Below are 12,876 nucleotides of genomic sequence, written 5' to 3'. Positions count from 1 at the left end.
GGCTAAGCTTGACTGTCTTGGGAAGGAATGATTCCTAGTCCCCCAGAGGAGATCTTTTGATTAGACTTGTCAATGATTGGAACAGGGATCTTCTTGTGCTCTACACTGAGCTATGAGATAGACAACATAGTGTCCTTCAGATCTTTTGAATTGTGGTTCCCATAAATTCAAGCCAGCATGGTCCAATAGTAAAGTCCATGACAGTTGTACTAAAAAAGGAGAAGGAAATGAAAGGAATCTGGTGAGGAACAGCTTGCCTAGCCCCTAATTTTAATATGTTATTTAACTGTAGGATCAGAATCCATCTGTTGAGTTAGTAGCTGTGAATTGTGATCCATAATTTACAGCCTTTAAAATAGAACTCATAATTATGATGCAAATATAATCAAGCAGGCAGACCATTCCACAGTGGGGGACAATTTGAGAGTAACTTCATTGGTATTTCTGCTACAAGCTGCTCAACCTGAGAAGACAGGACAAAGTAAAAGAAGACTGTCCCTTGAATACAGTGGTGATGACTGCACTGTTGGAAGACCTGAAAGACCAGGTTAGGGAAAGATCAGCATGGAGAAAATCTATCTATGTGGTCATTAAGAGTCAACAGTGACTTGATGGCACATAATCAATCACTGAAGTACAGCAGAAAACAGCTTCCTTCTTTGGCAGATTCCCACAGTGAAGCAAACAGTGCATATATGATATTTGCTGTGGAGATAATATGAGCCAGCCCAATGTTTCTCAATCTTGGCAACTTGAAGATGTGTGGACTCCAATACCACAATGCTGGCTGGGGAATTCTGGGAGCTGAAGTCCACAAATCTGAGCCAGCCTCTGCCAAATATGTTGAGGAGTTGTATTCTGGGCGCTGTTGTCCCACCAAATCAGGAAAGCACCTGGTTAGTAAAAGTTGGTGCCCTCCAGATGTGTTGGGGTCCCAGAAATCTGTTGGTGAAGGCTCATTAACTTTTGTGGGAAGGGGAAAGTCTGCCCACCAGCTGTTTTCTGTCCTTTGTTCTCATGTTACTGTTTGTGCACTTGAAATATACATTAAAAATGTGCTGCTTCGAACCGTTAGCTTGGGCTGCCTTCCTGCAAACAGCTGCACTTGCACGTAGGTGCCCCCAGCCTGAGTGGTAATAGCAGACTAGGGTATCTACATATTTCTACATTTACTTAAAGGTTGATGTACCATCTTGATATCTGAATGACAACTGAAATGAAGACTTACCTGGAAACTATTGTGGGAAAGTTAGTCAAGATCTTTCCCTAAAGTAGCAAATAGTAAATGCCATTCCCAGCATGTCCTGGATGTTGGGGCAGAAAAATGAGAAAAACATTTGGTGTAGACATACTGTACACTGTTATATTGTGTCCGTACACAGGGTATTTAGGATGGGGTATGCCACAAGCTAATTTGTGGAATTGCACAAGTCTGAAATTACATTGCTGTGGAAGTGAAATTCACTGGTACCAAGGGAAATGATTCTGATATTAATGCTTAATATCCATAACTCCACAAGTCACAATAATCTCCCCTCCTTTGTAAAACAGCTTATGGTGACTATACTTATTGTGTGAACTATACTGTAATACTCTTGGTATCTGCATAGGTGGTTCATGAAGTTATGGCTCCAAGTCAGGCACCAGGTATCCTGACTGGATATCACACTGGAGTTTGGAGAGCTGGCCGGAGGCTGCCCAAGTTGCGGAATGTGGGCATCCTCAGCAGGAGAAGCACAGGGTATTCTGCATCTTGAAAGGAGAGGATTCCCAGTACAAACGTTGCTGACAGAATGAGGTGTTGATCAAAGCTGCATCATTAACACCTTGCCCAAGGCATTCCTTAAATTGGTCAGAGCAGGGAGCTGTAAGTCTCCCACCTCCCCTTCTCTGTGCGGCGGGGGCGGGCGGGAGCCCGAGGCAAAGAAAAAGAGAAAAAGAAAAAGGAGGGAGAAAAGGACAGGGGAGCAGTAGGAGGAAATAGGGATGAAAAGAAGGGAGGGAGGAAGATCTTTCCTCGGTAGGAAAGATATTTTTTGGGATAGTTCTATAGTACAGGACTTTCTAACTATTCCCCACGTTAGTCGCCAATCTCTCTTCTCCCTGCCTGCAGGTGTATTAGCAGAGCAGCTCGGCGTTAAAGGAGTTCCAAGTCAGACGACTGATCTCCCCAGCCCCCCGCCCCCATGCAAGGCCGGGCGGGCACTGCTGCTGCCCAGGGCGAGAAGAAGTCCTCGCCGCTTCGTTTCCCGCCAAGGCTCCTGCGGGAGGTCGCGGCTGGCTTCCTCGCTCCTCCTTCTCCTCCCCCTTCACCCCCGCAGGCTTCCATCGGTACAGCGGACCCCGCTGCCGTCCCAGGGGATCCCACCCTCGCCTAAGCGGTGCTGTCATCCCGAGCTTCACACCTGAACTAGCGCCAAGCCCCTGGGACGATATAAAGGCGCTCCAGAGGCGCCGCGGCGGCACTTGGAGGAGGCGCGGCCGCGGAAGCAGAGAGAGCCGCGATCCCAGAGGCCCCGCGCTTGTTCTGGCCATGCTTATCGCCGCTCTGCGCCTCCCGAGCTTTCTGCTGGCCTGCGCGCTGCTGAAGAGCTGCGGGGCATTCAAAAACGATGCGACCGAGATCCTCTATTCCCACGTTGTCAAACCCGACCCGGCCAGCGCCAGCAGCAACAACAGCACCTTGAATCAAGCGAGGCACGGAGGCAGGCACCCGGGATTCGATCGGAGCAGTGAGTATTTTTATATATATACAGATGTAGCATCTCCCCTTTTTAAAAAACTGCGGTGTTCCAGACGTTCTGCAGGGATGTTGGCCACTCAGGTACCTGCGGTGAAGAATAACAAACACGACCTTTTCTGGTTTCCCCAATAAGGCAGACTGAGAATCGGCTTAGCACTTAGCACTTTACCTTTACTTCTCTTAGACGTCCTCCCATGCGACGGAGATCCGGATTCCGAGCGCGAGATCAGTCCTGCTTTGGAAAGGGTTGGCTTTGTTCAAGAGTAACTCTAGTTCTTTCAAAAACCCGACCATTAGGGGCAACTCATCCGCTCCTTTTGTTTGGAAATACAAGCGCTGGGCGCTTTTTGCTATGCCACAGGTCTATTTGTCTCCAGCTACTTCATAAAGCTAACATTTACCTTCAGCCACTGGGCTTTGATTTTGTTCCAGCGCCCCATTCCTTTTTAAAAAGAAACTTACTGATTTAGTACTCACTTGCTTGAATCCTCTAGATCAGTGTTTCTCCACCTCATCAAGTTTAAGCTGTATGGACTTCAACTCCCAGAATTCCCCAGCCAGCCATGGTGGCTGGGGAATTCTGGGAGTTGAAATCCACACAGCTTAAACTTGATGAGGTGGAGAAACACTGATGTAGATGGTGTAAACAGGTTTGCAAACTCCTTGCTTCCGACTTGCCTTTAAAAAATGTGCCTTCTTCCCACCTGCCAACCCAAGGCCCAGCACCCTTGCTTGGATTTTGCTGGGAGAGAGGAGCATAAGGAACCAGAAGTCTCAGTTCGAAAAGATATAAAAGGAACACACTATGAACACCTTGATCTCTAAAGGAAATAGTCTCATGTTTCAGTGACAGAAAGGCTCAACTATTTTTCTAGGAAGGATGACTGGAAGGAAGATACAGGAACTATCTTGCCATTGCAAGATTACTGAAATAGTTCAGTAGTTATTCATTGTCAGTATACTCTCACCAGGAATGAAAACAAGAAATAGTAGGAAGCATATTATGCAGGCAGGCATTCAAGATGACACAGTGGTAGAGCAGAATTCTTCAGGCAGGAGTCAGTGTGCAGAAGTCCTCTGAAAGCATTCTAGCTGGGATCATCTTGAACCCCAACTGCTTTATTTGATGCCTCATTTTGTCCACTAGTTTTGGGGGATGGGTTGCACCGCTCTCTGGCTCAAAAGAAAAAAATGATGCTAAATACAATCAAGTTGTGTTGGCACTTAATGTAAACTCAGTGCATATCTGATCATATTTGAGTTTTATCTCAATGGGTTTTACATAGAAGAACTTCCATGTTGAATATATACCTTGAAATACACATGCTGGTCCTCAAGGAATGATATTGGTAGAAGAATATAGGATATAAGGGTTCAATTTCAACATATTCTAAAAAATATAAGTTTTGCATATTTAATTTGGATAAACCTTTCCCATAAGCAAGCTTAGGGGACTCCAAGACTGGTGACCCTCCAAAGGTGCTAGACAACATCTCCCATTTTAGCATGTCCAGCTGTTTATAGTCATAGTTCAGCACATCAGGAAGGTTCCTATCATAAGGCAATTGCAAAACCTTTTCTTTCCTGTCCTTCCCTTTTTTTTTTCCTTTTCTAAAAAATATTTCTATCTGATTTTTTAAAAAAGCACTATGAGTCCAAATGTCATGTTTATGGATATACATCATGAATTCCAGTTCTACTTATTTGCATTGCTTTTAAACAAGATAATATAACGTTGTTTCCATGATAACATTTACTTTAAGAATATGTAAGATTGAAAGATGGTGTGTGTTGAAATTCATGGTGTGTGTTCGTTTCAAAGGGATAATTATGAAAATAAGGAATCAGGCTTGTTTTTGTGAGGATGTCTTCAGAGAGAAGCAGGCACAAACATGCCTGCATTTGCAGCTAATTCAGCACCTTGGTACAATGTCAGTTGCCTTTAGAAAATGAAATAACATTGCCTCAGGTTGTGTAGGGGTACTCATTTTTTAAGAGAGACACTTGTAAGCAGTGGTATGATTCTGAAATACTGCCCCCTAAAGAAAGCTCTAGATGTTAACTAAGAACATGTATTTAATTTTTTTTAATGTTTATCTGTTTTTACACCCTTTTTGTGGCCTTAAGAGCCCCCCTTTTAGTATATAGTTGTAGTATTAAGAATTTTTATAGAGTTATCTTGGTGTTTTAATTTTAGGGTATTAGGTTAGCAAGCATTTAGTTACCTTTTATTTTATTTAGTTTCAGTGCCATTATTGAACTAAGTGTAATTTTTCCTGATTGTATTTTATGCCAGTCTAAATAATTTTTTTTTGAAAACCCTATGAACATGTCTAAAGAATATAGTCCTCTAAGAATTGTCCTCAGAAGTAGCAGTAGTTTCCTATATAGGTAACATACATGCTTTGGGTTATTATGATTAGGGTCATCTGAATATAATACATTAAATCAAACCAACACTCAAGATAACTTCACACAAAATTTACACTTAATTAACATCTTGGAGAAAATCGCCCTTGAATTGGGATCCAGGACTTTTTGTTTTTTTATGAAAGGCAGGCAGATGAAAGGGAACTTTACAACAGGAAATTATTTCTGATAGCATCAGTAGCTGAGGCAGCACTAACAGCAGCCTCCTTAGCTTGGGAGCAGACTACATATGTGTATATACTCTTTCTGTGGAGTGGTTCCCTCCAGCCTCAGGAACTCAGATCAGCACTGGGGTGCAAGCAGGATTCCAATTTTCCAAACCTGAGCTTTATTGGGCTATTACAGCCTTCCCTAGCCCGGTACCTTCCAGAACGATAAGGTGAGCTTCAACTTCCAAGGATGTGGTAAACAAATACCCAGAAGACACCAGAATGAGAAAAGCTTGTATAGTGTATAAGGAGAAGATGATTATGCAGATCCATCCATGGCATTCAGAAATATCTACTGATTGTAGTATAATATGGAATTATCATCCTTATCTACTCTGCCATTCTCCCAAAACACAGATAATGTAATATGAGCTTGGTGCTCTGTTCTATACCCAGTTTGTATTCCTTTCCCTAGAAAAATGATGCTGAAGTACAGCATATCTGTGCAAATAACAGCAGTGTGATATGTAATGTGAGGAATCATGGATTTTGCTGTGAGTTCCTTGGTAGCTGAAGTATCTTGGAATAAGAAAGAAACAGCATAAGGACATTGCAAGTAGAATTGATATGGACCTCCTTATATTATCTATACAGCGAACCAGGGAGGTGACAACTGTTATACCATATGAAAGACCTTCAATAAACATCTATAGTGTATTGCTACAGTAACTCTAAATAAGGGTTTGTTTTGTTTTTGACAGGTCGAGTTCAAGTTGGCTGTCGGGAACTGCGATCAACAAAATATATTTCAGATGGCCAATGTACCAGCATAAACCCCCTGAAAGAGTTGGTGTGTGCTGGGGAATGCCTCCCTTTGCCAGTGCTACCTAACTGGATTGGAGGAGGTTATGGATCCAAGTACTGGAGCAGAAGAAGCTCACAGGAGTGGAGATGTGTCAATGACAAAACTCGCACCCAGAGGATTCAGCTGCAGTGCCAGGATGGAAGCACAAGAACCTACAAAGTAACTGTGGTTACAGCTTGTAAGTGCAAACGATACACCAGACAACACAATGAATCCAGTCATAACTTTGAAGGAGCAACTCAAGCCAAGCCAAACCAACATCATAAAGAGAGAAAAAGGAACAGCAAATCCACGAAGCAGTCTCCAAGTTAGAACTTAAGTTTGTGTGTGTGTGTGTGTGTGTGTGTACACACACATATATACACGAACTTATTGATGATTGTCTGTTTTACAGATGTCACTACCTAACAAAACCCATCTTATGTTGTTGTTGCTTCTCCACTGGGTATATACTGTATACATTTGTGGCTTTGACCAAACTCAGAAGGGCATTCTTTTCTGAAGGATCTTTTGGAGGTGAGCCTTCATATTTTAAAGCTGGCCTATAAGCCTATAGTTTATTGATTTATATATGTATATCTAAATAACAAAAATGAATATTTGTTGCCATGGGAAGTCAATCAATTTTATACTGCAGACAGCAGCAATTGTGAATTTTTACAGGGGCACTTTCCAGATCAAGTATTTTATTGGCAGCAAAGACACCTTGTTTAAAATAAATGTTTTAATTTTAGTCTAATGTATCCAAGCATCTGCCTAGGATTATTCTTCCCCATAACAATACCTATATGAACAAATTGCTGAACAAAAAGAAAAAAACATATAGCAGGAAAAAGGAAATTTGAATAAAATATATTTATTTGACACTGTATTTAATGAATTTTAATGTGCTTTCTGTTTTTTAAGATGGCTGTTTGATGTCTTTACCATTCTTCAAAATATTTTCCTATGATTTCATACCAAATTAGAATATACATTTGTAGATAATGTAAATAGATATTTTAACCTTTATACCTTTTTTAAAAAAAATATAATTCAAGTAAGAAATTCTAAAAATGTTTTGTAAATACTTTGTAAAATACATTTTTTGCAGTAAAAAAATTGTCAATTTCATCCGTTTTTAATTAAAAAAAATACCAATAACAATGTCTTTGGTTTTCTCTGAGGTAATAAAATAAGCGGTATGGAAGATTATAGGTTGGCTGTAAGGCACATAGCGACAGAGCACATGCAAGGTTCAGTCTCTGGTGACACAGAGGTACATAACCAATCATCTGATTCATACAAATCATCTTGCAAGGGTTTCTTGTAGCATCCCTCCGACATCAGGAGACTCGGATGGTATGAAACATGAGCTTGGCCCAACGGAGAAGACGTATGTTGAAACTTCATTTGACAGGCTTTTTTAATAAGATGATGTCCTCTGTGGTAGAGAAAATACATTTGGGGAGCTACTTCAATGGCCTTCCCAGCTCATCTGCCCATACACACACCGAAGTATTGGGGTTGGCAGACAAGCAAGTGAATTGAAGTGCCCCTCAGAAGGATTTGCATGGGCTTTTATCTGCCCTCCATTATTGTATTTGCACCTCATTGGAACTAAACTCAAGCATTCCTATTTAAAAATAAAACTTTTTTGTCCTGCTGTCCAATATGGAGAAAGACACAGAAAGAAAGAGAGATTGGTTTCTAATGGCAATTCAATAATTACTGGATGGATAACTAGGGATTGCTATACCATTTGGAGTCCCCAAGCTGCTGACAATGCAAAACTTGCCATTTTCTTGGTTTCATTGTTCAGATTCTTGGGTAGGGCCTAACATACCAGTTTTGCTCTTTGAAACCCTTCCAATGTCACCACAAAAGACCAGAAATTTAGTCCTGTTCATTCCAATAAATTTCCTGCATCATTCACCATGTACACTAGGATACATATGCTCTAAATATTTAAAAAGGAACACTACTGTTCCCACAGTTGCAAAACAGTTGTGCATCTTGGTTGTCAATAAAACAATTAACAAAATGATTTGTATCTTAAACAATTATTTCTCTGTTATCCAGTTTTCAATTGCTTACAAGTTGGATTTTTTTTTCCAACTTAAGTATGTTTATGTGGATCATTCTCAAAATCTGGGCAGAGATTGTCTAGAAATATTGTGTTCTCAAAGAAATTGTAGGTTAAATAATTGGCTAAAATACCACTTTGAACTAGAAATGTGAAAACAAATTTGGCAGAAATGTTTAGTATAAAGAAAATATTCCAGTCAATTGCTTTGACTTCAAAATCCTTGTGCAATTCTTATTAGGTAATGTTTATTAATATGCCTTGTGCGGCACAGAGTGGTAGGCGGCAGTATCGCAACCGAAACTCTCCCGGCCCGAATTCGATCCCAGCGGAAGCTGGATTCTCGGGTAGCCGGCTCAGGTCGACTCAGCCTTCCATCCTTCCGAGGTCGGTAAAATGAGTGCCCAGCTTGCTGGAGAAGGTGACGCCTGGGGAAGGCAATGGCAAACCACCCTGCTATAGTCTGCCAAGAAAACGTTGCAAAAGCAGCGTCCCCCCTGAAGGGTCAGACATGACTTGGTGCTTGCATAGGGGACCTTTCACCTTTCACCAATGTTTATTAATAGTCAAGCCATTTATTATTATTTATTTCATTTGGAATAATTGGATACCTTGCAGTACTAAGATTACCCATTTTATTAGAGGTACTTATGGTGACTTGTACAAATATTCCTATAATATTCAACATACCTTCTTCTTCCTAGTGTTATTCCCGTGCTATGGCAGGGTCTGCTTGTTGGCATGTCCATCTCCATTTGACTCGATCCAAGGCATCTTCAGGGGTGACGTTCATGCATTCCATGTCCTCCTTAATGCAGTCCATCCACTGTTTCTTGGGTCTACCACAGGGTCGCCGGCCACCAGGTCCAGATGCATGGCTGTTCTCACCACTGAGTCTTCGTTGCTGCGTATGATGCGTCCATACCATCTAAGCCTTCGTCGTATGCGGCAAAGACTTGGTGGAGAGAACAGCCATGTGTCTGGACCCTGGTTCATATTCAACATACCATTAATGTCATTTTCAATATCATATACATTAGCAATTGAAAACTCTGTTTTTAATTTATAAAACCTTATGGTTGATGGAATCAGCTTCCAAACATTTCTCACACAGAGTCATAGAAATTAGTGCCCATAAACGAAAGCAGACAGGTGTATCACAAGGGTTCCAAAAATCTGTATTTTATTAAGGACAGGTTATCTATCCATCTAGTTTGTTATTGTCTACTCTTACTAGTAGCAGATCTTGGAGTCTTTTACATCCTTTGCTACTTCAGCCTATACATTGGCAGTCACTAAGGCTGACCTTTGAACTTCTGCATATAGAGTAGGTATTCTGTCATGGAGCTTTTCTTTCTCTGAAGTAGTAACTACTGTTCCCTATAGAGAGGGAATAGGATGAATAAGTCTGTCCCAACTCTGTCTATAATGATGCTGACTGTTGCCAGCCCTTTGAGGTTGTCCAGACAAGAATGCAAAACCATGAGTACTAACATTACCTTTTTTGCAAAGTTACATAACAGAATCTTTCCATTCTGAAATACTTCTCCCCTCCCTTGCCTTTAGTTTCCAGAGAACTAGGGAGGGTCCCTTCTGAGACGCTTTCTCCACCCTCATTTCCTAAGACATCTTTTCTCTGACTGTTGTCCAGGCTGTGGCTCCTCTTGTCTCCCAAAGTTATTCTTACTGCCCATTACAACTGACCTGGTAGTAGTGCTTTAATTTCCATCTTCAAAAGAAGAATGGAAAAAAGCAGCAGACAGTGACAGCCTCAAGCAACTTTTGCAGTAGCTGGGAGGTCATTGGATGACTGATCTCCATTTCACCAAGTCATGTGCTGTCATGTACACATACTGACACATGAAGAGTATTTCTACTTGGATAATGGCTGATTGGGTCAACCATGTCATTTGCACATAGACACTGTGTCACATGAAAGAGCTCTACATTATGTTAGGAATGGGCAATGAGCCAACAGCAAAAAACAAATGGGAATAAGTTGTGATTGAATATCTGGAAGGCCATCTCCTGCGGACCTACATGGCTCTGGATCTAACAGTATTTCTGCTCCTTGATTTAGTCTTGTCCTTGACCTCTGAGCTTGGCAGGGTACCAGAATTATTTCTGTCAAGAATTAGTGACTTTACCTTCTGGACGTTAGCTACATTCTGATTAAAGCATAATAAGCCTTAAAAAAAACATCTTGATGTATTGCCTACTGTAAAATGATAGCTTTCATTGGATATGCTTTTCATTTGCTGAATAAAATATCTGGAATGTTTGGGGGGGTTGCACAATGTAAACATATCTGTCTGCAGTAATAGATAAGAGTCATGATTAGCTTGTATGGTTTTTAAATAGAAAGTGTGCATTGTAAAGTATTAATTACATTTCAGTAAAGGAATCTTCTTAATTGTTAAAAACCTAGTACGGAGATGAAATTAGGCTACAGCTGAAAAAACAATCTTATCTTTATTAGTGAACTCTGGTTTGTTGATAAAAACTGTCCACTGCTAAGAAGAATTGAAAAAAAAACAATGAAAAGAAATATATTCTCCTGTGGTATGGTAGATAATTTGATAGCACCATGGAAATACAAATATATAGTCATTGTAACAGGCAAATTAGGAAGACATGAAAATATTCTCCATTCAGAACATAAAGTTCATGCTATTTTTTGTAACAAAAAATAGTTTTGTTCTGTTCTACTTTGTTTCCTTAAAATAATAATCATCATACTGACAAAAATCACAACATCTGAAATCCCTTCATTTTCAATGATCTGGCAATCTAGAAATGTCAAATCCAAGTTCAGTACAGGTAGTAGAATAATGCTGACTTTTTGAATAACACCCTTGGAAATACCTAAAAGGTTTCTGTTTCATAAATAACCATCATCCCCCTAAACCTGACCTTTACATCCTTCCTGAAAGAGTGCCACATTAATCATGTGTGAGTTCAACACATTCCACTCCAGAATTCTTTTGGCTACCGTGCTAACGTGGAGGGTTTTGAGAAACTCAGAAGGATTGGTGAGTGCTGCGAAGCATTCTCTTCTCATGATGCATTTCCTTTCCTGCAGGCCAGGCAAGAAAGCTTTGATTTTAATTTCACTGACATACTGGTAAACGTAGCTTCAGGTTAAAACTTAAATTTGTCTGCAGATTTATGAGCCAGGCAGACATTCTGTCACAGGCTTGTTCCTTTTGCTTTGACATCATCCCCACAACTAAACCTGCCTGAGTGTTTTTCTGAAAGACAGCCAACTTTACAAATAACTTCACATTTTTGCCCATTTTACTTTGTAGCCTGACAACCCTCATTACATTAAAAAGCTGCCATGATTCTGTGCAGATTTACCTGGGGGTGATTTATTTATTTATTCATTCAAATTTATTAGCCGCCCAACTCCAGTAGATAGTAAACTCCATGAAGCACAGTGGACCTTAGCTTTGAAGAAAAAAGTGCAATAGGAATGCATTGCCCATCTCTCCTCCCTCCCTAAATTCCAGGGTATTGCCTATTTCAACATATATAAATAAAAAATTATATTTTCTACTAACTAGAGCAGTGTTTCTCAAGCTTGGCCACTTGAAGATGCACGAACTTCAACTCCCAGAATTCCCTAATCAGCTGGCTGGCTGGGGAACTCTGGAAGTTGCAGTCCACACATCTTCAAGCTGCCAAGGTTGAGAAACACTGAACTAGAGAATTACCTTGTATACATAATGCCATACACAAATAGTATTTTACAAACTGTGCCCACCTCAATCCTGCTTTCAATTTGCTCTTAACGTGTTTTCAAAATAAAAACATATTGAACACAAGGCGGAAGAGCCTGCAGTGTTATTAAAATGCTACTATGCTTCTCACTTTCCAGTTCCTGAAATAAGAAGCAAAGGATACCCAGAATTTGGAATGTAACATCTTGAAATGTAGAATGCAATCAGGGGCGCCAGTCTGTATCGAACATTCTGCACTGTAACTAATCCAGATTTATAGGACTGAGCTGCAAGTTCTTACTGATACCAGATATAAGAAGTACGAGCCATTGTTTCACAAATTATTCATTATCTGTTAAATGCCATAGGCTGAATCCTGCTTTATGTGAGGTGCCTCCCCAGATGCTTGATGCTCCTACTGCAAACTTTTACTTCAACAAGCACTGCTTCCACATCGATTAATACTTGGTGGGATTAGGATCTGTGTAAAGTTCTGACTTTATAATAGAATTAAACTCCAAGAAAAGATTTAGCCCAAGAATGCCTTAAGGCTTTTAGAGTTAAAAGTCTTGGACATGTACATTCTTCTGTGAGTCATTTTGCCTAGGTTTGTTTGAACCATGATTTGTGGACTAATCTACAATTAACTGGATTCAAAGTTTGCAGTAAGTCATTGGTTTAGAAACATTGTTCATACAATATGCTAGCAGAAATCTCCATTATTATTCAGTGTAATAATAATCCAGGCTATGATTTTCTCCCCTATCCGTGCCTGTATTAACATACTAATGTGGATCATAGCCTGGGTTCCTGCAGCTACTATTTATGTTTGATACTTCTAGCAACTAGAGATGTCTTTATGGCATGGGGATGGGAGGGCAGGATGTATTTATTTATATACT

At 40.4% G+C, this 12,876-nt stretch overlaps 1 protein-coding gene across 1 annotated transcript; it reads left to right on the top strand.

Annotated features, from left to right (window-relative positions):
• Positions 1-2,533: 2,533 nt before the first annotated feature.
• Positions 2,534-7,119, top strand: SOSTDC1 (sclerostin domain containing 1). The gene is made up of 2 exons (XM_063301934.1): positions 2,534-2,732; positions 6,084-7,119. The coding sequence occupies exons 1-2, from the start codon at positions 2,534-2,536 to the stop codon at positions 6,497-6,499; spliced, it is 615 nt and encodes a 204-aa protein (XP_063158004.1). The 3' UTR covers positions 6,500-7,119.
• Positions 7,120-12,876: the final 5,757 nt, after the last annotated feature.

Source organism: Candoia aspera, chromosome 4 (assembly GCF_035149785.1).
Source record: "Candoia aspera isolate rCanAsp1 chromosome 4, rCanAsp1.hap2, whole genome shotgun sequence".
In the NCBI taxonomy this organism is placed as follows: domain Eukaryota; kingdom Metazoa; phylum Chordata; class Lepidosauria; order Squamata; family Boidae; genus Candoia; species Candoia aspera.
This window is presented reverse-complemented; position numbering and strand designations above follow the sequence as displayed.